Source organism: Pseudorca crassidens, chromosome 17 (genome assembly GCF_039906515.1).
Source record: "Pseudorca crassidens isolate mPseCra1 chromosome 17, mPseCra1.hap1, whole genome shotgun sequence".
Taxonomy (NCBI): domain Eukaryota; kingdom Metazoa; phylum Chordata; class Mammalia; order Artiodactyla; family Delphinidae; genus Pseudorca; species Pseudorca crassidens.
Window position 1 is genome coordinate 42,755,755 of NC_090312.1, and position 27,777 is coordinate 42,783,531.

Consider the following 27,777-nt stretch of genomic DNA (forward strand, 5'->3'; position numbering starts at 1 on the left):
TATCAGAGATTTGGGCTTCTTTCTCTTTGCTCCACTGTTGTTTGAGCTGGTTTATCCCCTTGTGGTTTCATGATGGCGGCCACAGCTACAGACATGAGGTCCATTGCTTGAGCAAGACGAACAGGGCAGAGGCCAGCCACATCTGTCTTTCTTAATCAGGAATACAAAATCTTGACCAGAACCATTCCCTCACTTCCACCCAGGCACAGCAGACTCCACCTTTTGTTTAACAAACCAGAACTGGGTCACTTGGTCACCCTCCTAGCTGCAAGGGAGTCTGGGAAAGAGACCACTTGTCTTCCCAAGGGAGAGAGGCTGGCAATGGCTGGGGACAGCTAACCCAAGGGCCTGACACAACTCTGAGGGAGAGGAGACCAAATTCCAAAGTCCTGTGTTCTTTTTGTTTGTTTGTTTGTTTTTTACATCTTTATTGGAGTATAATTGCTTTATAATGGTGTGTTAGTTTCTGCTTTATAACAAAGTGAATCAGTTATACATACACATATGTTCCCATATCTCTTCCCTCTTGTGTCTCCCTCCCTCCCACCCTCCCTATCCTAACCCTCTAGGTGGTCACAAAGCACCGAGCTGATCTCCCTCTGCTATGCAGCTGCTTCCCACTAGCTATCTATTTTACGTTTGGTAGTGTATATATGTCCATGCCACTCTCTCACTTTGTCACAGCTTATCCTTCCCCCTCCCCATATCCTCAAGTCCATTCTCTAGTAGGTCTGTGTCTTTATTCCTGTCTTACCCCTAGGTTCTTCATGACATTTTTTTTCTTAAATTCCATATATATGTGTTAGCATACGCTATATGTCTTTCTCTTTCTGACTTACTTCACTCTGTATGACAGACTCTAGGTCCATCCACCTCATTACAAATAGCTCAATTTCATTTCTTTTTATGGCTGAGTAATATTCCATTGTATATATGTGCCACATCTTCTTTATCCATTCAACCGATGATGAACACTTAGGTTGTTTCCATCTCTGGGCTATTGTAAATAGAGCTGCAATGAACATTTTGGTACATGACTCTTTTTGAATTATGGGTTTCTCAGGGTATATGCCCAGTAGTGGGATTGCTGGGTCATATGGCAATTCTATTTGTAGTTTTTTAAGGAACCTCCATACTGTTCTCCATAGTGGCTGTGCCAGTTCACATTCCCACCAGCAGTGCAGGAGTGTTCCCTTTTATCCATACCCTTTCCAGCATTTATTGTTTCCAGATTTTTTGATAATGGCCATTCTGACTGGTGTGAGATGATATCTCATTGTAGTTTTGATTTGCATTTCTCTAATGATTTGTTATGTTGAGCACTCTTTCATGTGTTTGTTGGCAGTCTGTATATCTTCTTTGGAGAAATGTCTATTTAGGTCTTCTGCCCATTTTTGGATTGAGTTGTTTGCTTTTTTGTTATTGAGCCGCATGAGCTGCTTATAAATTTTGGAGATTAATCCTTTGTCATTTGCTTCATTTGCAAATATTTTCTCCCATTCTGAGGGTTGTCTTCTGGTCTTGTTTATGGTTTCCTTTGCTGTGCAAAAGCTTTGAAGTTTCATTAGGTCCCATTTGTTTATTTTTGTTTTTATTTCCATTTCTCTAGGAGGTGGGTCAAAAAGGACCTTGCTGTGATTTATGTCATAGAGTGTTCTGCCTATGTTTTCCTCTAAGAGTTTCATAGTTTCTGGCCTTACATTTAGGTCTTTAATCCATTTTGAGCTTATTTTTGTGTATGGTGTTAGGGAGTGATCTAATCTCATACTTTCACATGTACCTGTCCAGTTTTCCCAGCAGCACTTATTGAAGAGGCCTTCCTTTCTCCACTGTACATTCCTGCCTCCTTTATCAAAGATAAGGTGACCATAGGTGTGTGGGTTTACCTCTGGGCTTTCTACAGTCTTCCACTGATCTATCTTTCTGTTTTTGTGCCAGTACCATACTGTCTAGATTACTATAGCTTTGTAGTATAGTATGAGGTCAGGGAGCCTGATTCCTCCAGCTCCGTTTTTCATTCTCAAGATTGCTTTGGCTATTTGGGGTCGTTTGTGTTTTGATACAAATTGTGAATTTTTTCATTCTAGTTCTGTGAAAAAGTCAGTGGTAGTTTGATAGGGATTGCATTGAATCTGTAGATTGCTTTGGGTAGTAGAGTCATTTTCACAATGTTGATTCTTCCAATCCAAGAACATGGTATATCTCTCCATCTATTTGTATCATCTTTAATTTCTTTCATCAGTGTCTTATAATTTTCTGAATACAGGTCTTTTGTCTCCTTAGGTAGGTTTATTCCTAGATATTTTATTCTTTTTGTTGCAGTGGTAAATGGGAGTGTTTTCTTGATTTCACTTTCAGATTTTTCATCCTTAGTGTGTAGGAATGCCACAGATTTCTGTGCATTAATTTTGTATCCTGCTACTTTACCAAATTCATTGATTAGCTCTAGTAGTTTTCTGGTAGCATCTTTAGGATTCTCTACGTATAGTATCATGTCATCTGCAAAGAGTGACAGCTTTACTTCTTCTTTTCTGATTTGGATTCCTTTTATTTCCTTTTCTTCTCTGATTGCTGTGGCTAAAACTTCCAAAACTATGTTGAATAATAGTGGTGAGAGTGGGCAACCTCGTCTTTTTCCTGATCTTAGTGGAAATGCTTTCAGTTTTTCACCATTGAGGACGATGTTGGCTGTGGGTTTGTCATATATGGCCTTTATTATGTTGAGGAAGTTCCCTCTATGCCTTCTTTCTGCAGGGTTTTTATTATAAATGGGTGTTGAATTTTGTCAAAAGCTTTCTCTGCATCTATTGAGATGATCATATGGTTTTTCTCCTTCAGTTGGGTAATATGGTTTATCACATTGATTGATTTGCATATATTGAAGAATCCTTGCATTCCTGGGATAAACCCCAGTGATCATGATGTATGATCCTTTTAATGTGCTGTTGGATTCTGTTTGCTAGTATTTTGTTGAGGATATTTGCATCTATGTTCATCAGTGATACTGGCCTGTAGTTTTCTTTCTTTGTGACATCCTTGTCTGGTTTTGGAATCAAGGTGATGGTGGCCTCGTAGAATGAGTTTGGGAGTGTTCTTACCTCTGCTATATTTTGGAAGAGTTTGAGAAGGATAGGTGTTAGCTCTTCTCTAAATGTTTGATAGAATTCGCCTGTGAAGCCATCTGGTCCTGGGCTTTTGTTTGTTGGAAGATTTTTAATCACAGTTTCAATTTCAGTGTTTGTGATTGGTCTGTTCATATTTTCTATTTCTTCCTGATTCAGTCTTGGCAGTTTGTGCCTTTCTAAGAATTTGTCCGTTTCTTCCAGGTTGACCATTTTATTGGCATAGAGTTGCTTGTAGTAATCTCTCATGATCCTTTTTATTTCTGCAGTGTCAGTTGTTACTTCTCCTTTTTCATTTCAAATTCTATGGATTTGAGTCTTCTCCCTTTTTTTTTGATGAGCCTGGCTAGTGGTTTATCAATTCTGTTTATCTTCTCAAAGAACCAGCTTTTAGTTTTATTGATCTTTGCTATTGTTTCCTTCATTTCTTTTTCATTTATTTCTGATCTGATTTTTATGATTTCTTTCCTTCTGCTAACTTTGGGTTTTTTTGTTCTTCTTTCTCTAATTGCTTTAGGTGCAAGGTTAGATTGTTTATTCAAGATGTTTCCTGTTTCTTAAGGTAGGATTGTATTGCTATAAACTTCCCTCTTAGAACTGCTTTTGCTGCATCCCATAGGTTTTGGGTCGTTGTGTCTCCATTGTAATTTGTTTCTAGGTATTTTTTGATTTCCTCTTTGATTTCTTCAGTGATCACTTCGTTATTAAGTAGTGTATTGTTTAGCCTCCATGTGTTTGTATTTTTTACAGATCTTTTCCTGTAATTGATATCTAGTCTCATAGCATTGTGGTTAGAAAAGATACTTGATACAATTTCAATTTTCTAAAATTTACCAAGGCTTGATTTGTGACCCAGGATATGATCTATCCTGGAGAATGTTCCATGAGCACTTGAGAAAAATGTGTATTCTGTTGTTTTTGGATGGAATGTCCTATAAATATCAATTAAGTCCATCTTGTTTAATGTATCATTTAAAGCTTGTGTTTCCTTATTAATTTTCATTTTGGATGATCTGTCCATTGGTGAAAGTAGGGTGTTAAAGTCTCCTACTATGAATATGTTACTGTTGATTTCCCTTTTTATGGCTGTTAGTATTTGCCTTTTGTATTGAGGTGCTCCTATGTTGGGTGCATAAATATTTAGAATTGTTATATCTTCTTCTTGGATTGATCCCCTGATCATTATGCAGTGTCCTTCTTTGTCTCTTGTAATAGTCTTTATTTTAAAGTCTATTTTGTCTGATATGAGAATTGCTACTCCAGCTTTCTTTTGGTTTCCATTTGCATGGAATATCTTTTTCCATCCCCTTACTTTCAGTCTGTATGTGTCTCTATGTCTGAAGTGGGTCTTTTGTAGACAGCATATATATGGGTCTTGTTTTTGTATCCATTCAGCCAATCTGTGTCTTTTGGTGAGAGCATTTAGTCCATATACGTTTAAGGTAATTATCGATATGTATGTTCCTATTCCCATTTTCTTAATTGTTTTGTGTTTGTTATTGTAGGTCTTTTCCTTCTTTTGTGTTTCTTGCCTAGAGAAGTTCCTTTAGCATTTGTTGTAAAGCTGGTTTGGTGGTGCTGAACTCTCTCAGCTTTTGCTTCTCTGTAAAGGTTTTAATTTCTCCATCAAATCTGAATGAGATCCTTGCTGGGTAGAGTAATCTTGGTTGCAGTTTCTTCTCCTTCATCACTTTAAATATTTCCTGCCAGTCCCTTCTGGCTTGCAGAGTTTCTGCTTAAAGATCAGCTGTTAACCTTATGGGGATTCCCTTGTGTATTATTTGTTGTTTTTCCCTTGCTGCTTTTAACATGTTTTCTTTGTATTTAATTTTTAACAGTTTGATTAATATGTGTCCTGGCATGTTTCTCCTTGGATTTATCCTGTATGGGACTCTCTGTGCTTCCTGGACTTGATTAACTATGTCCTTTCCCATATTAGGGAAGTTTTCAACTCTAACCGCTTCAAATATTTTCTCAGTCCCTTTCTTTTTCTCTTCTTCTTCTGGAACCCTTATAATTCGAATGTGGGTGCATTTCATGTTGTCCCAGAGGTCTCTGAGACTGTCCTCAGTTCTTTTCATTCTTTTTTCTTTATTCTGCTCTGCAGTAGTTATTTCCACTATTTTATCTTCCAGGTCACTTATCCATTCTTCTGCCTCAGTTATTTTGCTATTGATCTCATCTAGAGTATTTTTAATTTCATTTTTTGTGTTGTTCATCACTGCTTGTTTCATCTTTACTTCTTCTAGGTCCTTGTTAAATGTTTCTTGCATTTTGTCTATTCTATTTCCAAGATTTTGGATCATCTTTAGTATCATTATTCTGAATTCTTTTTCAGGTAGACTGCCTATTTCCTCTTCATTTGTTAGGTCTGGTGGGTTTTTACCTTGCTCCTTCAACGGCTGTGTGTTTTTCTGTCTTCTCATTTTGCTTATCTTACTGTGTTTGGGGTCTCCTTTTTTGCAGGCTGCAGGTTCGTAGTTCCTGTTGTTTTTGGTGTCTGTCCCCAGTGGCTAAGGTTGGTTCAGTGGGTTGTGTAGGCTTCCTGGTGGAGGGGACTGTTGCCCATGTTCTGGTGGATGAGACTGGATCTTGTCTTTCTGGTAGGCAGGTCCACGTCTGGTGGTGTGTTTTGGGGAGTCTGTGGATTTATTATGATTTCAGGCAGCCTCTCTGCTAGTGTGTGGGGTTGTGTTCCTGTCTTGCTAGTTGTTTGGCATAGGGTGTCCAGCACTGTAGCTTGCTGGTCATTGAGTGAAGCTGTGTGCTGGTGTTGAGATGGAGATCTCTGGGAGATTTTCGCCATCTGATAATATGTGGAGCTGGGAGGTCTCTTGTGGACCAGTGTCCTGAAGTTGGCTCTCCACCTCAGAGGCACAGCACTGACTCCTGGCTGCAGCACCAAGAGCCTTTCATCCACATGGATTCGAATAAAAGCAAGAAAAAGTAGAAAGAAAGAAAGAAAGAAAGAAAGAAAGAAAGAAAGAAAGAAAGAAAGAAAGAAAGAAAGAAAGAAAGAAAGAAAGAAAGAAAGGAAGGAAGGAAGGATGAAAGAAAGAAAGAAAGGAAGAAAGAAGGAAAGAAAGAAAGAAAGAAAGGAGGGAGGAAGGGAGGGAGGGAAAGAGGGAGGGAGGAAGGAAGGAAGGAGGGAAGGAAGGAAAGGAAGAAAGAAAGAAGATAAAATAAAATAAAGTTATTAAAATAGTTATTATGAAAAAAAAATTTTTTAAAGAAAAAAAAGACCAAAAACAAAAAAACAAGCAAAACCAAAACCAAACCAAAACAAAACAAAAGGACAGACAGAACCCTAGGACAAATGGTGGAAGCAAAGCTATACAGACAAAATCTCACATAGAAGCATACACATACACACTCACAAAAGGAGGAAAAGGGGAAAAAATAATAAATCTTGCTCTCAAAGACCACCTCCTCAAATTGGGATGATTCATTGTCTATTCATGTATTCCACAGATGCAGGTACATGAAGTTGATTGTGGAGCTTTAATCCGGTGCTTCTGAGGCTGCTGGGAGAGATTTCCCTTTCTCTTCTTTGTTCTCACAGCTCCCGGGGCTCAGCTTTGGATTTGGCCCCGCCTCTGTGTGTAGGTCGCCAGTGGGCATCTGTTCTCCGCTCAGACAGGACGGGGTTAAAGGAGCAGCTGATTCAGGGGCTTTGGCTCACTCAGGCCGGGGGGAGGGAGGGGCACGGAGTGCGGGGTGAGGCTGTGGTGGCAGAGGCCGGTGTGACTTTGCACCAGCCTGAGGCTCGCCGTGCGTTCTCCCAGGGAAGTTGTCCCTGGATCCCGGGACCCTGGCAGTGGTGGGTTACACAGGCTCCCCGGAAGTGGGGTGTGGATAGTGGCCTGTGCTCGCACACGGGCTTCTTGGTGGCTGCAGCAGCAGCCTTAGCGTCTCATGCCCCTCTCTGGGGTCCGCGCTTTTAGCCACGGCTCGCGCCCATCTCTGGAGTTCCTTTAAGCAGTGCTGTTAATCCCCTCTCCTCGCGCACCAGGAAACAAAGAGGCAAGAAAAAGTCTCTTGCCTCTTCGGGAGGTCCAGAATTTTCCCCGGACTCCCTCCCGGCTAGCCGTGGTGCATTAACCCCTTCAGGCTATGTTCACGCCGCCAACCCCAGTCCTCTCCCTGCGCTCAGACCAAAGCCCGAGCCTCAGCTCGCAGCCCCCGCCCGCCCCGGCGGGTGAGCAGACAAGCCTCTCGGGCTGGTGAGTGCCGGTCGGCACCAATCCTCTGTGCGGGAATCTCTCTGCTTTGCCCTCTGCACCCCTGTGGCTGTGCTCTCCTCCGCGGCTTCGAAGCTCCCCCCTCCGCCACCCACAGTCTCCGCCCGCGAAGGGGCTTCCTAGTGTGTGGAAACGTTTCCTCCTTCACAGCTCTCTCCCACTGGCGCAGGTCCCGTCCCTATCCTTTTGTCTCTGTTTATTCTTTTTTTTCTTTTGCCCTACCTAGGTACATGGGGAGTTTCTTGCCTTTTGGGAGGTCTGAGGTCTTCTGCCAGCGTTCAGTAGGTGTTCTGTACGAGTTGTTCCACGTGTAGATCGTCCTCTGTGTTCTTGTTTGTTACTATTTTTTTGTTGGACAACCCAGATCAACTTAATCAAGATTCAATTAACCAAGGGATATAGTACAAGACCTTTTTCCCCATGATTTCTTCCTAATTGTTTTTGGGTTATTCCCAGTGTTTCTATACGATAAGAGCACACTAGCTCCTCATAAAGAAATGGAAAATAAATTCTCTTCTCACTAGTTCTTCTTTCTTTTTTGGTTTTACCTGTCCAGTTCCCCAAACCATTAACTTTCCATATCGTACTTCTAATTCTAACCTATCCCAGCCCTGATTCCCATAACAAGTAGGAGACCTGAAGAACCACTTGGGAAGGAGGGGGCACTGGCATCAGTGTGGGTGTCAGATCCTTCGTTCCAGAGGGTGCTCTCTGTGGTGGGTTTATGGCTGGCTGCCCCTTCCTGCGTTCCGCCTGCTCCGCTCTGCCTCACGACTCCCGTTAGTGACCATTCCTGGTGGGAGACGAAGGGATGGCAGGAACTACTGCTGAATACACCCTCCTGCGCATCCCCATGCTGCCAGCTTCCCACCCCTCCCCCCCCACCCCAGGCTGTCTCAGCTGCTTCTGCTGTTGTGTAGTGGGGGTAGTGGCTAAGAGGGCCGGGTCTGGAGTTGCAGGTTCGAATCCTGCTTCCTGCACTACCTGAGCAAATTATTTAACCTCTCTGCGTCTCAGCCTAATCACCAGTGAAACAGAGCTGGCAATAATAATCCACCCTGTAGGGTTGTTGTCGGGATTCAATGTGTTTAGGACAAAGCTCAGCATATACTAATTTAACAAGTGTGAGCTCTTCTTGTTGGGTGCCAGGCAAGAATTGTACTCAACACGTCTACATATTTTTTCCCCTTAAAAATTCAATTGTCTTTGAGGTGCCTGAACTCTAACGTGCTGGGAATCTGCCATGGATTTCCTTATAAACTAAAAGGATTGGAATAGAGGGGTTTTAAGAAGCTGGTGTAGGGGTTTCCCTGGTGGTGCAGTGGTTAAGAATCCACCAGCCAATGCAGGGGATAGGGGTTCGAGCCCTGGTCCGGGAAGATCCCACATGTTGCGGAGCAGCTAAGCCCGTGCGCCACAACTACTGAGCCTGCGCTCTACAGCCTGCGAGCCACAACTACTGAGCCCATGTGCTGCAACTACTGAAGCCCATGTGCCTAGAGCCTGTGCTCCGCAACAAGAGAGCCACTGCAGTGAGAAGCCCTGGCACCACAACGAAGAATAGCCCCTGCTCACTGCAACTAGAGAAAGCCTGTGTGCAGCAACGAAGACTCAATGCAGCCAAAAATAAAAAAAGTTAAAAAGAAAAGAAGCTTATGTAAAACCATGTAGAATTTAACAGCATAGTGGCATTGTGGGAAGATCATGAACTTTCCTTCAGTTAGAACCCAGTGTGTGTGCCATGTCCACTGCTTATGGGTTTTACTCTGGGCAAGTAGCTAACCTGTGTGAGCCTCATGTATAAAACGGGAGTGTTAATTTCTCCCCACAGGGTGATTGCTTGAATGGTTAAATGAGAAAAGCCGTGTTAGGCTCTAAGCAAACCATTTTGACATAGTAGAGCCTCAACAACTATTAGACCCCTTCCTGCCTGTTTTGACTAGATTTCACATTGTTTTGAGCCAGGTTAGAATCTTAGGTTTCATATATCAGTCCTGGAACCATAAGAAAATCAGCAAGTGACGCATATACATTCATAGTAGATGGTGATGCTAATTTTTTTTTTTTTTTGCTAATTTTCTTTTTCTTTCTTTTTTTAACAGACAACTGGATATGGCCAAGAGGGAAAGTTTAGTGGACCCCTGGAGCCCATGACCTTTTCTATTTTTGAAGGCCAAGGACCGAGTCAAATCATATTCCAGGTAACGGCTACTCTTGATCACTGTCATCTTGATTTTGCAGGCTCTCTCTTTTACTCCTTTATCTACTGTACACCCAGAAATAAAATATAGGCATAGTAGATCTCATTATCAAGAATGATTTCAGAAGCTAAGTTAAACACAGAGATGAGTGGCTTCAGTGCTATAAGACGTTGTACCTAACTTCCTCATTCGGACTTCCTCAGTGGTGTCTGGGGCAAGTACTCCCATCTCTGGGGCGGGGATCTTGGTGCCTGTAGACTCTGCCTCTTCCCCCAGGGTGGGAAGGGAACCTGTCTCTGGAGTGACAGGGCCATCTGAGGATCTGTCTGTTCAATGAGCTGGCTGCTTGAAGCATTTGAAGATGCGGGTTCTCTGGATTACTGCTGGAATGGCCTGCTTTCCTCACCGCCTCCTCTGAGCCCATCCCTGGGCCCTCACCCATGGGTTAGACAAGGCACAGTGGGAGGCAGTCATCTCATTTAGTTAGTTAACTGAGAAAGCATCAGGTTGAGGAGTGGACTGCAAGAGACTTCAGCTTTAAGGGCCCTGAGATAATCCCGGAAATGTAATGGAGAGAGGGAGAAAAACATACTACTGCATTGACCAGAAATCCCCTGGGGAAGCCTGCTTGGCCTTGGAGTGGCTGAGGGTGCTTTGATGAGCCTCTGGGTGGGCCCATGATCTCCCGTCCCATGCACTGGGGGAGCGACAGAGGGTTGCTAAACTACCATCTAAGGTGGATGCCTTCTGTTAACTGTCCAAGCATTTGTTTCGGCAGTTCCCGTCCACAGAGGAGAGACTGAAAGCTGCCTCATGCCACTTTCTGCCATTTGGTACCAAATTAGAGCAAAGGGGCTCCATAGTATGAGCTGTTGGGGGTGCATGTGTATCTCTGTGCCCTGCTGTGGGTATTTTAGAGGCTTTGACCTCTCCAGTCAGGGAAGCCGGCACTGAGCGACGAGCAAATGCTTTGAGAGTTGGAGGCTAATAAGAGAAGAGTGTTCCAGCAAAGGCACAGCTTGGACACCTGCCCTGTGCTGGGAGAGTGCAGGGCATGCCCCGAGTTTCAGCAGAAGGCCAGCAGAGAGCCTAAAGAAGAAGGTAGGAGAGGAGGCTGCAGAGACAGGAGGGCCCTGACTTCTAAGGCTCTTAGATTTTCTCCTCAAAGCAGCGGGCCTGAATCAAGTTTCCATTCAGGGCTACAAACTGGAGGGGGGCGGGAAACGGAAGAGGTTGCAAAGGAACTGGTTGGGAGTCTATGGCAGGGCTCACACAAGAGGTGATCTCGTTAACTAACTTTCCCTCCCTTGCCAGGGAGCACTTAGTTATAGATATCTTGTTTACATTTAAAAAATTCTGTTCAAGATGTAGAGAACAAACATATGGGCACCAAGGGGGGAAAGGGGGGGTGGGATGAATTGAGAGATTGGGATTGACATATATACACTGATATGTATAAAATAGATAACTGATGAGAACCTACTGTATAGCATAGGGAACTCCACTTCGCTCTACAGCAGAAACTAACACAACATTGTAGAACAACTATACTCCAATAAAAAAACATTCTGTTCACTTGTGTATTTTTATGCTTCATAAGCTGGTAAGAATGCTGTGGGATAGGCACACGTTCATCTCTTTTTTGGAATTTGATATATTTGTATTTATTTATTTATTTTTATTGGGGTATATTTCCTTTACAATATTGCATTAATTTCTGCTGTACAACAGAGTGAATCAGCTATACGTATACATATATCCCCTCCCTCTTGGACCTCCCCCTCCCATCCCACCCATCTAGGTCACAACAGAGCACCGGGCTGAGCTCCCTGCGCTATATAGCAGGCTCCCACTAGCTATCTGTTTTACACATGGTAGTGTATATATGTCATTCCCAATCTCCCAATTCATCCCACCCCCTACGCCCCCGCCCCGTGTCCACACGTCAGTTCTCTATGTCTGTGTCTCTATTCCTGTGTTGCGAATAGGTTCATCTGTACTGTTTTTCTAAATTCCACATATATGCGTTAAGATACAATCTTTATTTTTCTCCTTCCGATTTACTTCACTCTGTATGACAGACTCTAGGTCCATCCACGTCTCTACAAATGACCCAATTTCGTTCCTGATGGTGCCTATTGTTATAAGGCACTATGCTGGGTACTGAGGATACAAGATGACCCCAACACCATCCCTGCCCCCGCTGAGCTCATAGGGTAGTAGAAGGAGGCTAACAAGTAAGCAAACAATGTAGTGAAGGGTTCTGATTGGAGTCTGGTGGGCTGCAGAGGGAACCAAGCGCAGATGGAGAAAGAGTGCTCGATTTTAAGTGTTGGCGGTAGTGGTTGAACAGAAAAGGTTTCACTGACCCCTCAGCTGAGTATTTAAAGTTGAACAGGCACTCACAGACAGAAAGCAGGCCCTGGATACAGTATGGGAAAAAGCACGGGGGTGTGCAAATCAACAAGAGAATGAAAGATAACAGGTGGTTTAGGGTGTGCAAAGGCGAGGCTGCTGAGGTCGGGTGGTGGGGATGGGTGTCCAGACCGGCCCTTTAACCTGTGGTAGGCTGCAGGGCCCCTGTGGAGGGTTAAAGAAGGTGTGACAGAATTAGACTGTGCTTGCACAGACCTACTCTGTGATCACTGTAAGTGTGGGATGAAGGGGGTGAACCTAGAGGTGGGAAGGCTCTTGGGACAGTTTGCCATAGACCAGTGGCAAGCGGTGGAGGCCTGGTTTAAGTAAGTATAAAGGGGGAGTGGAGGGAAGGAGAGGGGTGGGAGCAATGCAAGGAAGTCACACCTTCTGGGGTTGGTGACTGAATGAGTGCAGTGGGAGAGAGGAGGTGTTTAGGGTAACTCCGAGGCCTCTGGCTTGCTTCACTGGCTGGTTAGTGGTGTCATTCAGAGAGAGAGAGAGAGAGAGAGAGAGAGAGAGAGGAAAGGAGAGAGAGAAGGAGGGGAGGGGAGGGAAGATTTATGGGAAAGTCAGTAAATAAGTGTTAGGCCTATTGAATTTAAGGTAATATGTGGGGTTAGCTAGGTGGAGATGTTGAGGAGACAGTGGCCATGTGGGTCTGGAGATACAGACTGGGGAGCCTTCCTCACACAGGTGCTAACCCAGTGCTTGGGTGTGAAAGTCCATCTGTAGTAAGTATCTCAACAGCCCACAAGGGCCAGGTAAGTGATGAATGATGCTATCTTGGGATAAGACAGGCAGTGGCAAAAAACAGATGTAGAAAAACCCCCAACTGTGCAAACGTGAAATTAACAGTCTTCTGATACTTGGCTCCAGCATGTGGGACACAGGGAATAGTGGGGACTGTGACAAACTGAGGGTACATCAAAAAGTATAGCCTTAATTCAATTCCAAATGATTTCACAAGTCAGAATTTGTGTACAGTATTACTGGATTCTATAGTTTTTCCACAAAAGTCAGAAATTTTTATATTTATGTAAAATTTCCTGATCTAAGAATATTGGCACAATAAAAAAAGTCATCTTATAATCTAAGCAAAATGTACTTGTGGGCCAGAGAGTCTGTGGTTACTTCTGCAACCTTTGCTTGAGGAGAATCTTGAGCAGAAGGGAGTAGATGTTCTGTGAGTACAGGTCCACGTGCCACTGAACAGAATCAGAACTGTACCTAGTGGCAATGTCCAGCTAACAAACGTCACACACCTGGAAACTGCTTCATAGGATCCTTCTGCAGTCTCTCAGGAGCCCAGCCAGTAAAATCATTCCTTGGGTTACTCCACTTCTTTTTCTGTTCTTTTTCCATTAGCCAAACTACAAAGCTTGTCTCTTCTTAACAGAAAATGATAGCCCAACTGCCATGGCTGAATGCTTCTTGTTTATGGGTGTGTGTGTTGGAGTGGAGGAGTGTAGGCAACGAAGGGGATTTCCTTCTAGAATCTCAGAGTCTTTGTTCTAGAAAAGACCTTAGAGACTTTTTGTACCAACTGCTTGTTTTACAGATAGGGAAACTGAGGCTTAAATAAGTTAATGGCATAACTGATATTAGAACACTGATATTCTCATTTTCTAGTCAAGCATATCATGCTACTTTATACCATATACAAAAATTAACTCAAGGGCTTCCCTGGTGGCACAGTGGTTGAGAGTCCGCCTGCCGATGCAGGGGACGTGGGTTCGTGCCCCGGTCCGGGAAGATCCCACATGCCGTGGAGCAGCTGGGCCCGTGAGCCGTGGCCGCTGAGCCTGCGCGTCCGGAGCCTGTGCTCCGCAACGGGAGAGGCCACAACAGTGAGAGGCCCGTGTACCGCAAAAAAAAAAAAGAAAAAAGGTAGAAGACCTGAATAGACATTTTTCCAAAGAGGACATGTAAAAGGCCAACGGGCACATGAAAAGGTGTTCAACATTGTTAATCATCAGAGAAATGCAAGTTAAAACCACAATGAGATGTCACCTCACACCTGTCAAATGGCTATCACTAAAAAGAACACAAATGATAAACGTTGGTGAGGAGAAAAGGGAACCTTCATGCACTGTTGGTGGGAGTGTAAATTGGTGTAGCCAAGGAAAACAGTGTGGAGCTTTCTCAAAAAACTAGAAATAGAACTACCATATGACCCAGCAATTCCACTCCTGGGGTATATATCTGAAAAAAATGAAAATACTAATTTGAAAAGATACATTCACCCCAATATTCATAGTAGTAGTATTTACAGTTGCCAAGATATGGAAGCAACCTAAGTGTCCATCGGATAAAGAAGATGTAATCTGTCTATCTATCTATCTATGTATCTATGTGCACGTGCACACACACACACACAATGAAATACTACTCAGCATAAAAAAGAGTGAAATTTTGCCATTTGCAACAACATAGATAGACTTGGAGGGTATTACGCTTAGTGAAATAAGTCAGACAGAGAACGATAAATACTGTATGATATCACTTACATGTGGAATCTAAAAAATAAAACAAACTAGTGAATATAACAAAAAAGAAAAGACAGATACAGAAAACAAACTGGTTGTTACCAGTGGGGGGAGTGCAGGCGAGAGGGGCAAGTTAGGAGTAGGGGATTAAGAGGTAGAAACCATTATGTATAAAATAAATAAGCTACAAGGACGTCTTGTACAACACAGGGAATACAGCCAGTATTTTGTAGTAACTATTAGTGGAATATAACCTTTAAACATTGTGAATCACTATGTTGTACACCTATAATTTATGTAGTATTGTACATCAACTATACTTCAATTTAAAAAAAGACCAAAATAAAAAGTAGGTTACATAGCAAAAAAAATAAAGTAACATCTGGCATATACAAAAAAAAAAAAAAATAGCATACTGTGCTCTCTCCATCTTCTTATGTGGAAATGATGTGGAAAACCCAGCCTTGGTAAGATGTACTTTGAGCTCTTTATCACAGTGGTGGGAAGGAGTTGTCCCAGTTCCCTCATCTGTATCCCTTGAAATATTCTTACCTGAAGTCAGGGAGGAACAAAGCAAGCTTTCTGCCCCATGAGGTTGATCCTTGGGTTATTAACAGGTCCTCCAAAAAAAAAAAAAAAAAAGAAAGAAAGAAAGAAAAAAGAACTGAACACCTATAGACTTGTCTCACTGAGGATTTTCAACTATCCCCAGCTCTGTACTCTCAGGGGCTTCTAGATCTAAGGATAGTATGATACATATTTCAGATAGGTAATTACTTTTCTTCTTTTTTTTTTTGCTTCAAAGGAGTAATGTTATTTTATAATTCTCCCCATTTATTAGTTGCTTAGTACTTGATTTTTAAAAGTGCACATTAAAAAAATGAGAGTTGAATGACTTTGGAATAAAGAGGTCAGGAATACCAAATAAATTGAGTCCGTTTTTAGTTTTGTTCATGATAATTAAAGATGATTCAGCAACGATGGCCATTTTACGCAGCTCATTCAGGAGGGCTTCTAGTACATGCAAGTGCATGCACTTGATACAGAGGAGGATTTCATGAAGTTTCAGTGACGACTAGAAATATCGTAAGGTGACTATGGACAATCTATAAACACCTGTTGTTGTCACTGGACAGAGAAGGCGTCCAGTTTTCCAATTCACAGCTGGAACCAAGCTCTCGGATCTTCCACTCATCTTCACTGGCCAAAAGAAAACTTTGTAATGGCTGATATTTTTTCCTTACAATTTCAATGAAGCCTTAGATTGGATCACATGAAAATGCCTCCGCGTATCTTCCAGAACTCCCCAATACCTTCCTTAATAGCATATTCAGCACAGTTCTTACACTCTTGGGGTGTAAATCCAATTAATGCTTTCCCTGTAGTACCAATTCCCCGATCACTTGTCAATTTTTTAATTTGAGCTTCTATTTAATAAGGAGATACATAATAAAAATGGTCCCCAAGGACACTGTAAGCCATGTATTGAGAGCCTTCTGAGGTTTCTGTAACTTCTTGATCTTCAAAACTCTCTACATTGCAAGCTATCTCCATTTTCCCTTCGTGAGGAAAAGCCATCGTTTGGACGCCCTTCAGTCCATTCACATTTGAGCCCCGAATGGCACTAGTGATCTCTTTTCCCAGAGCCAAATCTTGAGATCATCTTTGGTAACATTGCAGTTCATCACTTACGGGCTAGCTACGATGCTTGATGTGAAAGTTTGCTTCTCAGTTTGCGGTTTCGCTCAGCTCCTGCCTCCCGCAGATTGGCTCTCGTCTGCTCTAGCGGCAGCATGAATCTCCTCACTGCAAAGCTGAAATTCCAATTTTGGTCCAACGCAACTGTCACAACACCCTGAAGCAAGCTGTTAAACCACATCTTCGGGCAGGTGCAGCTCCCAGGTTAGGTTTAAGAACACTGAAATCCCTCCTTGTGAACCAGCCCAGTTGCTTCCTTCTCTGGACAAGAGTGTGCTTCTCAGGCAGGTCAGCCTCACCAAAGAGAAACACACTGCAGCCAGGAACACGTTGGACCAGATTCTCAGCAAGGCTTCTAGCCACAGCTCCACACTCTTCCACTCCAACACCAGAGAGAGGGTAAATGGGAATCGGGTCCACTGCTCCCAGGCAAGGATGGATCGCCTCTTGCACCTCCATATCAATTGACTGAAAGGCCTCCAGGCAGGCAGCCAGAACGGAATTGCGTAACTCAGCAAGAGAAGCTGCTATTGTAATGTCTTTTGTGTTGCACATTTTTTTTTTTTTTTTTTTGCGGTACACGGGCCTCTCACTGTTGTGGCCTCTCCCATTGCGGAGCACAGGCTCCGGACGCGCAGGCTCAGCGGCCATGGCTCACAGGCCCAGCCGCTCCGTGGCATGTGGGATCCTCCCGGACCGGGGCACGAACCCGTGTCCCCTGCATCGGCAAGCGGACTCTCAACCACTGCGCCACCAGGGAAGCCCTGTTGCACTCTTGATCAGAAAATATATTGAGCACTGATACCTCAGGATGTTTCTGTCCATTTTTTTTCAAGAAAAGCTGCTTTTGCTGCGTTCTCAACAATGTATTTTCTTCTGGCTTCTGAAATGTTTCATAAACAGGCAGCCAAACGGAGCCCCAATCTGTGTCCTGCGCACACACCACCGTTAGCACTTTTAGGGCGGCAGAGGTTCTGCGGGGAGGTCGTAGTGCGAGGTCTGGGCAGACACCGGCACTGGGACCCCCTGCGCGGTCCCGCCCAGGTTCTGGTGTGGAGTGGCCCAGACCCACGTGGGCCGAAGGGTAACCAGAGGGACTCGCTGAGGGCCCCGGGAGACTCCAGCAGGGGGATCAGCGTCCGCGGGCGGCGGGGCCCGGAGCGAGGGGCGGCCGGCGGCGGCGCTGCCCCGGGCCCGCCTCCAGCCTGCGACCACGCCGGCCGCTCCGCGGTTTGGGGGGACGCACCTGCGGGGGCGGAGGACGTCGCTGTAGGATGGCCTCTTTTTTCTTTGTAATGTGTGAGATATAGCTTATATATCATAAGATCTACCCTTTTGTTTTTGTTTTTTTGTTTGTTTGTTTTTGTTTTTGCGTACGCGGGCCTCTCACTGTTGTGGCCTCTCCCGTTGTGGAGCACAGGCTCCGGACGCGCAGGCTCAGTGGCCACGGCTCACGGGCCCAGCCGCTCCGCTGCATGTGGGATCTTCCCGGACCGGGGCATGAACCCGTGTTCCCTGCGTCGGCAGGCGGACTCTCAACCACTGCGCCACCAGGGAAGCCCTACCCTTTTAAAATGTCCAATTCAGTGGTTTTTAATATGTCACAAAAATGTACAACCACCACCACTATCTGATCCCAGAACACTTTCACCAGCCTCAAAGAAACCCTGTACCAACTAGCAGTCACCCCCTATTCTCCTCTCCTCCCAGCCCCTGGCAAACACTAATCGACTTGCAGTCTCTAGAGATTTCCTTTATAGACATTTCATATAAATGGAATCATGTAACATGTGACCTTTTGTGTATAATTTCTTTTACTGAGCATAATGTTTTCAAGGTTCATCCATATTGTAGCAGGTATTAGTACTTTTTTTCCTTTTTTATGGCTGATTAATATCCCATTGTATGAATATAATACATTTTGAATATCCAGTTATCATTTAACGGACATTTATGGCTATTATAAATAATGCTATTATGGACATTCATGTACAATTTTTGTGAGGATATGTGTTTTCCATTCTCTTGGATATATACCTAGGAGTAAAATTTCTGGGACACAGTTAATTCAATTTTTAACTTTTTAAATAACTGCAAATCTGTTCTGCAAAACAACTGAACCATTTTACATTCCCACCAGCATTGTATAAGTGTTCTGATTTCTCCACATCCTTGCCAACACTTGTTACTTATCTGTTTCTTTATTGTATTGATAGCTATCCTAGTGGAGTAAAGTGATATTTCTCTGTGGTTTGGGTTTGCATTTCCCTAATGACTAATGTTAATATCTTTTAATGTGCTTATTGGCTATTTGTATATCTTGTTTGGAGAACTGTCTGTTCAAATCCTTTACCTCTTTTTAAATTGAATTATTTGTCTTTTTATTGTTGTAAGAGCTCTTTATATATTCTGCATAAACTTCCTTATCATACACGTGATTTGCAAATATTTTCTCACATTCTATAGGTTACTTTTCACTTTCTTGATAGTTCATTTGAAGCACAAAAGCTTTTAATTTTGATGAAGTTCAATTTATTTTCTTTTTTGTTTGTGCTTTTGCTATAACATCTAAAAAACTCATGCCTCAGCCAGAGTCAGAAAGATTTATCTTCTCAGTTTTATAGTATTAACTCTTAACATTTATGCCTTTGGTCTAGTTTTAGTTAATTTTTGTGCATGATACGAGAGGTAGAGATCTAACTTCATTCTTTTGCATGTGGATATCCAGTTGTTCCAGCACCATTTGTTGAAAACACTATTTTTTCCCCATTGAATTATCTTAGCACCTTTGTCAGAAATTAATTTGACCATAAATACAAAAGTTTATTTCTGTACTCCTGATTTTGAATCCATTGATCTATATGTCTGTCCTTATGCCAGTGCCACACTCTCTAGAATACTGTAGCTTTGTAGAAAATTTTGAAATCAGGCAGTGTTAAGTCTCCCAACTTTGTTCTTCTTTTTCAAGATTGTTTTGGTTATTCTGGGCCTTATACATTTTTATATAAACTTTAGGATCATCGTGTCAATTCTACAAACAAGACAAAATAATTTTGATAGGGATTGTGTTGAATTAGTATCTCAACTTGGAGAATAGTACTATCTTAACTATATTAAGTTTTTCAAGTTTTGAGCACGGGATGTTTTTTCCATTTATTTAGATCTTCTTTAATTTCTTTCAACAATGTTTCGTAGTTTTCAGTTTACAAATCTTGTATTTCTTTGGTTAAATTTATTCTGAAGTATGTTATTCCTTTTAATCCTATTGTAAATGGAATTGTTTTCTTAACATCATTTTCAGATTTCTTTTTGCTAGTGTATAGAAATACAGTTGATTTTTTTTTTTTTGTATATTGATCTTTTATCTTGCAACCTTACTGGACTTGTTTATTTGCTGTAAAACTTTTTTATACTCCTTAGGATTTTCCATATGTAAGATCATGTCATCTGTGAATAGAGATACTTTTACTCATTTCTTTCCAATCTGGATGACTTTTATTTCTTTCTCTTGCCTAGGATTTCAAGTACAATGTTATATAGAAGTGACAAGATTGGGCATCATTATCTTGTTCCTGATCATATAGGGAAAGCTTTCAGTCTTTCACATTATGTATAATATTAGCTGTGGGTTTTTCTTAGATGCCCTTTATTAGGTTGAGGAAGTTACCTTCTATTCCTACTTTGTTGTGTGTTTTTTTATCATGAAAGGATGCTGGATTTTGTCAAATGATTTTCTGCCTCTCTAGAGATACTCATCTGGTTTCGTCCTTTATTCTATTAATATGGGGTATTAAATTAATTGATTTTCATATGTTGAACCAGCCTTGTATTCTAAGATAAATTCCACTTGGTCATGATATATAATTCTTTTTATATGTTGCTGGATTCAGTTTGCTAGTATTCTATTGAAAACTTTTGCATCTATATTTATGAGATATTGCTCTGTAGTTTTATTTTGTTATTTTTTTTTCTGTTTTGCATATAAGGATGACACTAGCCTCATAGAATAAGTTGGGAAGTATTCCATACTCTTCTACTTTTTGGAAGCATTTGTGAAGGTTTCATGTTAATTCTCCCATACTTGTTAGGTAGAATTCACCAGTGAAGTTACCTGGTCCTGGGCTTTACTTTGTGGGAATTTTTTTGATTACTAACTCAAGCTCTTTAGTTGTTATAGTTCTATTCAGACTTTCTACTTATTCTTTGGTCAATTTTGGTAGTTTTTAATCTAAGAATTCATCCATTTCACTTAGGTTGTCTGATTTGTGGGAAAACAATTGCTTATAGTATTCTATTTCATCCTTTTTATCTCTGTAAGTTTGGTAGTACTGTCCCCTCTTACATTCCTGATTTTAGTTGTTTGATTCTTGTGTTTTTTAAAAAAAATATTTATTTGTTTATTTTGGCTGTGCTGGGTCTTAGTTTTGGCATGCGGGATCTTTTTTTTTAGTTGCGGTGCGCGGGCTTCTTAGTTGTGGCATGTGGACTTCTTAGTAGTGGTATGCATGCGAGATCTAGTTCCCTGACCAGGGATCAAATCCAGGCCCTCTGCATTGGGAGCAGGGAGTCTTACCCACTGGACCACCAGGGAAGTCCCTCTTGTGTCTATTTTTTTCTTGGTAAGTCCAATTGAAGATTTGTCCATTTTGTTGATCTTTTCAAAAGACCAACTTTTGGTTTTGCTGATTTTCTCCTTTGCTTTTGTATTCTCCATTTTATTAATTTCCACTCTAATTTTTATTTCCTTCTGCTTGCTTTGGGTTAGTTTATTCATCTTCTTCTAGTCTCTTAAGGTAGAAGATTATTGATTTGACATTTTCTTCTTTTATAGGCATTTACAGCTATAGATTTGCCTCCATGTACTGCTTAATCGGTATCCCATAAAGTTTGGTATGCTGTGTTTTCATTTTCATTCATCTAAAAGTATGTTCTAATTTCCCTTTTAATTTCCTCTTTGACCTATTGGTTATTAGAGTGTATTGTTATTTCCATATATTTGTGGTTTTCCCACATTTCCTGTTATTTGGTTTTAGTTTCTCCATTGTGGTTAGAGAACATATTTTGTATGACTTCAATGATTTAAATTTATTGAAACTTGTTTTGAGATCTATCATATGATCTAGCCTGGAGAATGTTTAATGTATATTTAAGAAGAATGTGTGTTAGGATTTTGTTGGATGGAGTGTTCCATAGATGTCTGTTAGCTTCTGGTTGGTTTACAGTGTTGTTCAAGTCTTCTATTTTCTTGTTGATCGTCTGTCTGTTTGTTATATTCATTATTGAAAGTGAAGTTTTCAAGTCACCAACTATTATTGTTGAATTGTATATTTTATCTTCAATTCTGTCAGTTTTTGCTTCATGTATTTTGGGGTCTGTTGGTAGGTGCATATATGTTTATAATTGTTATAGAATCTTGAGGGATTGACCCTTGTATCAGTATAGAATATCCTTCTTTTCTCTAGTAATAATTTTTATCTTAAAGTTTGTTTGTTCGAATAGTAGTATAGCTTAATTTCACCCTCATTTTGAAGGATAGTTTTGTTGCATATACAATTCTTAGTTGGCAGTCTTTTTCTTTCAGCACTTTGAGTATGTCATTTCACTGTATTCTGGCCTCCATGAGAAATCAGCTGTTCAGTTTGTTGAGGATCCTTTGTATGTGATGAGTCTCTGCACTTCCAAATTCTCTTTTTTTTTTTTTTGTGGTACACGGGCCTCTCACTGTTGTGGCCCCTCCCATTGCAGAGCACAGGCTCGGGTCTTGCAGGTTCAGTGGCCATGGCTCACAGGCCTAGCCGCTCCACGGCATGTGGGATCTTCCCGGACCGGGACATGAACCCGCGTCCCCTGCATCGGCAGGTGGACTCTCAACCACTGCACCACCAGGGAAGCCCTTTTTGTTTTTTTTTTAATAAATTTATATATTTTTATTTATTTATTTTTGGTTGCATTGGGTCTCCATTGCTGCATGCAGGCTTCCTCTGGTTGCGGCGAGTGGGGGCTACTCTTCGTTGCAGTGTGCAGGCTTCTCATTGCAGTGGCTTCTCTTGTTGTGGAGCATGGGCTCTAGGTGCATGGGCTTCAGTAATTGTGTCACGCAGCTCAGTAGTTGTGGCTCACAGGTTCTAGAGCACAGGCTCAGTAGTTGTGGCACATGGGCTCCATGGCACATGGGATCTTCCTGGACCAAGGATCGAACCCATGTTCCCTGCATTAGCAGGTGGATTCTTAACCACTGCACCACCAGAAAAGTCCCTGTTTGTTTGTTTTGTGTTTTATTATGATGAGTCTAAGTTTGAGTCTCTTTGAATTTATTGTATTTCAAGTTCAGTGAACTTCTTGGAAGCATAGATTAATGTTTTTCTCAAATTTAGGAAGTTTTTGATTAGTATTTCTTCAAATAATCTTTCTGCCCCTTTCACTCTTTCCTTTTCTTCTATGACTCTCATTATGCATGTTTGCTTGATGATGTTCCGTTTGTCTCTAGGATTCTGTTAATATTTCTTCTTTCTTTCTGTCAGGGTGGATAACCTCAATTGATCTATTATCAAATTCACAAATTCTTCTCCTGCTAGCTAAGACTTACTGTTGGGCCTTTTCTAATGAATTTTTCATTTCAGTTATTATGCTTTTCAACTCTAGAATTCTTATTTGTTTTTTTAAAAAATAATTTCCATGTCTTTATTTATATTCTCTATTTGGTGAGACATTGTTATCATACTTTAGTTCTTTAGAGATAGTTTCCTTTTGTTTTTGAACCTGTTTAAAATAGTTAATTTAAAATCCTATTTAGTAAGTCTAACATCTAGACTTCCTTGGGGACATTTTCTGTTGACTGCTATTTTTCCTTTATATGGGCCTTACTTTTCTTTTATTTGCATGTCTCACAATCATTTGTTGAAAACTGGACTTTATAAATAATATGATGTGGCAACACCAGAAATCATATCCCATTGTCTTCCCAGGATTTGTTGTTGTTGCTGTTTGTTTGTTTAATGACTTTCCTGAATTAATTCTGTAAAGTCTGTATTCTTTGCCATATGTAGCCACTGAAGTCTGTTTGGTTAGCTTAGTGTTCAGCTAATGATTGAATTAAGGTTTCCTTACAAGCCTAGAATCAATAAGTCTTCCAACCTTTGCCAATAGGCTCTGTGTACTTGTTGGGTACATCTTCAAAGATGTGGCAAACAGTTTACAACTCTGCATTAGCCTTTACTTCCTGCTTGCACAGCGCCTCAAGGTCAGTCAGAGGTGAGAGATTAGGGCCTTCTAAGGTTTTTCCTGGGCATGTGCACAGCTCTACTTATGAATGTGGCCTTTTAGACTCCCAGGAATCTATTGGAGATTTTTGATGTTCCCCTGGCCCCTGCAAGGGACATCTCATTCTCAAGCTTTACCTTTTAAGTGTTTTAGTTAAAGTCTTATTTGCATCAACTGCTATCACTGTCTCAGGCAGCTGCAGTGTTAAGCAACTGCTGATGATTATTTTCAACAGATTCCCCAGGAAGAAAATTGTTTTCAGTGAGTGAGCTCTGAGTTGGGTCAAATAAAGACAAGCTGCATGAATAGGTATTTCCAGGGAGCTTCCAGATAGGTTAGATAATATCAGTTCTTTGGGGACAGGACTTCTGGGAAACTCCAAACTCCAAACTCCTTCTACCCCCTACATAGTACCATGGTTGTGAGGCTGTTGGTTTTCAAGGCCACTGCATATCCTGAGAAAGGATGATGGAATTAGGGCAAGTCAAAGCAACTACAAAGCTTGCTTCTAACTGATAGTAATTTTCTTAAATAAACAATCCTTGGATTTTGCAAGCCACAGTTCTACCCATGTAACACATCAGCTGTTTGGTTTTTTTTTTAAATTCCATTTCTTGCCAACCGACATGAATACACTTGGTACTGTTACAATCATTATCTAGACTTACTCATGTTCTCCTTTTGTTACTTTACACCATATCATTGTTCTTTTGCTGATTCATAATTTATAGAATGAATATTTTAATGCTTAAAATTCATTAAGTTTATGTGTTATATAATTTTATACCTTTCTTTTTTTGACCATTTAGGAGTTTTCAACTTTACCAGTATTGTAGGCTACTATGCTACAAGCATGCAGTTTATTGTTTAAAAAATATTTCCTTAGAATAAATTCTATTTAGTAATATTTGCTATCAAAGGCTACAAACATTTTATGCCTCAAGTTATTTCCAAAAGGATTATACTAATTTATATTTTCATCAATAATATGTGTGTTTATTTACATCCTTTACAACATTGACTATTAGTTTTTATTTTTTAAATATATAAAAATATATTAGGGGCTTCCCTGGTGGCACAGTGGTTGAGAGTCCGCCTGCCAATGCAGGGGACACGCGTTCGTGCCCCGGTCTGGGAAGGTCCCACATGCCGTGGAGCGGCTAGGCCCGTGAGCCATGGCCACTGAGCCTGCGCGTCCGGAGCCTGTGCTCCACAACAGGAGATGCCACAACAGTGAGAGGTTTGCGTACCGCAAAAAAAAAAAAAAAAAAAAAAAAAAAAAAATATATATATATATATAAAATTATTAATGAGGTTGAACAACTTTTACATCTGCTTTATTTTATGTGAATTTTCTATTCTTGTGGTCTTAAAAGTATTATAGCTATCCAGCTATCCCATTAATAATCATTGGTATTTTCTTTACTTCTGAAAAAGTGAGATTGTCATATAGAACTTTATCAATTAAAGCCACTTTTAAGTTGTTTTCCTTAATATTAAAATGTCTTTTAATCTTTGTCACAAGTTGTAGAAGTACTAAATGACATCTTTTTTATCCTAGCAATGAAGCTACCCTTTTTAATGTTACTTAAAAGCTAGTAGTATTATAGCTTTCTGATATTCCCAGAAAAATCTCATCTAACTTTAGCTACAATTTAAAGCATCTATTGGCTTTCATCAATGTACTGAATTATGTCACATATTGTTTCTTGAGGAAAATGTATTTTGAATGTACATAGCTAACGTTCAAGCAGACTTTTAGAATGTATCACTTTAAAAGCTTAGAATTTCTTATTTTAGTGATTGTACAAATGAAAACGTTACCTGAAATTGGTGACTTACTACAAATTCTACAACATTGTTTTTCCTTACAACCTAATCTAATGTTTGCTTTTCCCCAGTTTAAGGCCAGTCCTCTTGCTGTGACTTTCAAACTAACTGGGGAGACAGATGACATATTTCAGATACAACAAGATGGACTTCTGTATTACAGCAAAGCCCTGGACAGGGAAACAAGAGCTGTTCACAAACTCCAGGTGAACTGAGACCAGACAAATGACACTAACTCTAATCTCTCTGAGCACTCTTTGTCCTGGAAATATCACTGGCACCTTCTTTCCTAGCACAGAATCCTGTTTCAGCTCTCCTGACACTAATGACATGCTTTGCAAATCTCATTTGTCTTTTTAAATTTTATTTTATTTTTTAACAACTAGAGAGGCGTGTGGCAAAGGTATCCTCTTTTTTAGGCTTTATGACCAGAGTAACCCAATTTATATGGCTAAGGCTCTTAGATGGCATTACTCATCAAAATGAGTGGAAACCTGGATGGCACATGGATCAAAACTAGCCAGTACTTCTCTGCTATTACACTGGTGTCTGCCTGTGGCTGTTGGGTGGTCTCTGGACCCACAAAGAAGGTGGCAGTGGTACTAGATGGAGCTCCTTTGGGCCTTGCAAGAAGCAGAAGTAATCAATGACCAAAGTCAGAGGCTGCCTAGAGAGACCCTTCTCTCTCTCTTTCCCCCTTATTTTTCATGGTTTGTATCTCTATCTGAATGATGGAGAGCTAATTGTGGGGAAAAGAGCAAGCCAAAAGCTTTCTGTTTAAATTTTACTACTGGCTCTGCAGATCAGCCACTAAAATGCCTCTGTAACAGGACATATTTTCATACCCTCAAGGGTCAAAGTGTTCTTATTTTACTGATTCCAGCTATTTAGAAAAAAAGCATGTCCAGTGTCCAGCCAACCTCACTGCTGGAAAAACACAGTCATGATTAGATTGATTTAACTGATAGGGCCTCTATTTTAGCAGCTCCCAATCTGGGCTCTTATGGGTGTCTTTCTCCCCTGTAGTGACCAGGTTATTGGTTATTTGCGCTCTAATTTCTTTCAAGTGACTTTTGAGTGTGTGATATGAGGTCCAGACTCACCAAGGAGGTTTCCTTTTCCTGTCAACATCAGGTCTCAGCCCTGGATGCTCATGGCAATACAGTGGAGGGCCCGGTCCCCATCACCATAGAAGTGAAGGACATCAACGACAATCGACCTGTGTTTCTCCAGTCAAAGTATGAAGGCTCAGTAAGGCAGAATTCTCGCCCAGGTAATAGGCAGGAGCCTGGAGATATCTGTGGAAAGATGCAAGTGTAACAGGCAGAGGGGCAGATTTGTGTGGCTAACATGTGTAACTAGCATTCATTAAGGACTTACCATCTTATTTAAATTTTATTTATCTTATTTAAACTTCACAGCAATCCTCTGGGAGTTGTTTTATTATCCCCACTGCTCTGGGACACAACATCTCAACGTTGGCACTATGGACATCTTGGGCCTGATAATTCTTTTTTTGTTAGGGGCTGTTCTGTGCATTATAGAATGTTAGGCAGCATCCCTGACATCTATCAATGCACCAGATGCCAGGAGCAACACTTCCCTTTCAAATTGTGACAGCAAAGATGTCTTCAGACATCGCCAAATGTCCCCTGGGGGACAAAATCACCCCTAGTTAAGAATCACCATTTTAGGGTGAAAATTTAGAACACCTTACAGCTTTAGAACACTCTAGAACACTCTGGAAAGGTAAGCTTACTCTCCCACATCCTCCCAGAAATCCACATTCTCATGGTCACTGCTGGCTTCCAGTTCTTTTTCTTCTCTGACTTCAGCTCCTAGCTATGACTCATCCCTTCACTCTTTTACTTTTCATTTCTACAAAAGCCCCTCATCAAAGCATAGGTGTGTGTGGCAGGCTTTACTGAAGATTTAGAGGAATGAAGGAGCATCATGTCATAACAGTGCACAAAATAAACATGAATATTAGACTGTGAGTTCTCAGAAAGACTTTTGGCCATTTCCGTCAACTCACTGTCAAACTTCCCTCTGTGTCACTTAATCGCTATCTCTCACTCTTCAATGCCCACTTCCAATAACTCAGGAAGAATATTCCTTCCACTTTATTATGTGGAGCAATTTCACGTGTCTCTGTCCCTGAGGTTGCATACCAAAGGCTCACCACTAAACTCTGCCAAGTAATAATCTTCCAGGTCTTATTCTTTACCAATAGGGTTTTCTAATTCAGTGATTCTCAAACTTTTTCATCTCAGGGCCCTTGTATTCTCATAAAAACTATTGTGGACTCCAAGAAACTTTTGGTTATATCCAGTGGTGTGCTAGTAAATTTTAATAGCTGTCTCTCCGGGGAGAAAAAACCTTGATTTGTAGAATTTGTCAATTTCTGTGGTATAAGTACTCTCACCATAACCTATTTTAAGCTACCACTGGTGTTAATAATTGGCTCACAAAATTTCTGAAAATTCAACTAGGTCTCACGAGTTGACTCCAATACGTCACT

At 41.2% G+C, this 27,777-nt stretch overlaps 1 protein-coding gene and 1 pseudogene across 3 annotated transcripts in view; one reads left to right on the plus strand and one right to left on the minus strand.

Moving 5' to 3' along the window:
- Positions 1–27,777, plus strand: part of CDH17 (cadherin 17) — a 137,513-nt gene that overhangs the window by 53,316 nt on the left and 56,420 nt on the right. For all 3 annotated transcript variants that reach the window (XM_067711769.1, XM_067711771.1, XM_067711770.1), the window contains exons 3-5: positions 9,466–9,564; positions 25,328–25,462; positions 26,391–26,529. In XM_067711769.1, coding sequence (XP_067567870.1) covers positions 9,466–9,564; positions 25,328–25,462; positions 26,391–26,529 — 373 coding nt within the window. The remainder of the gene's footprint in view (positions 1–9,465; positions 9,565–25,327; positions 25,463–26,390; positions 26,530–27,777) is intronic.
- LOC137210672 (formimidoyltransferase-cyclodeaminase-like) lies at positions 16,314–17,488 on the minus strand (annotated as a pseudogene).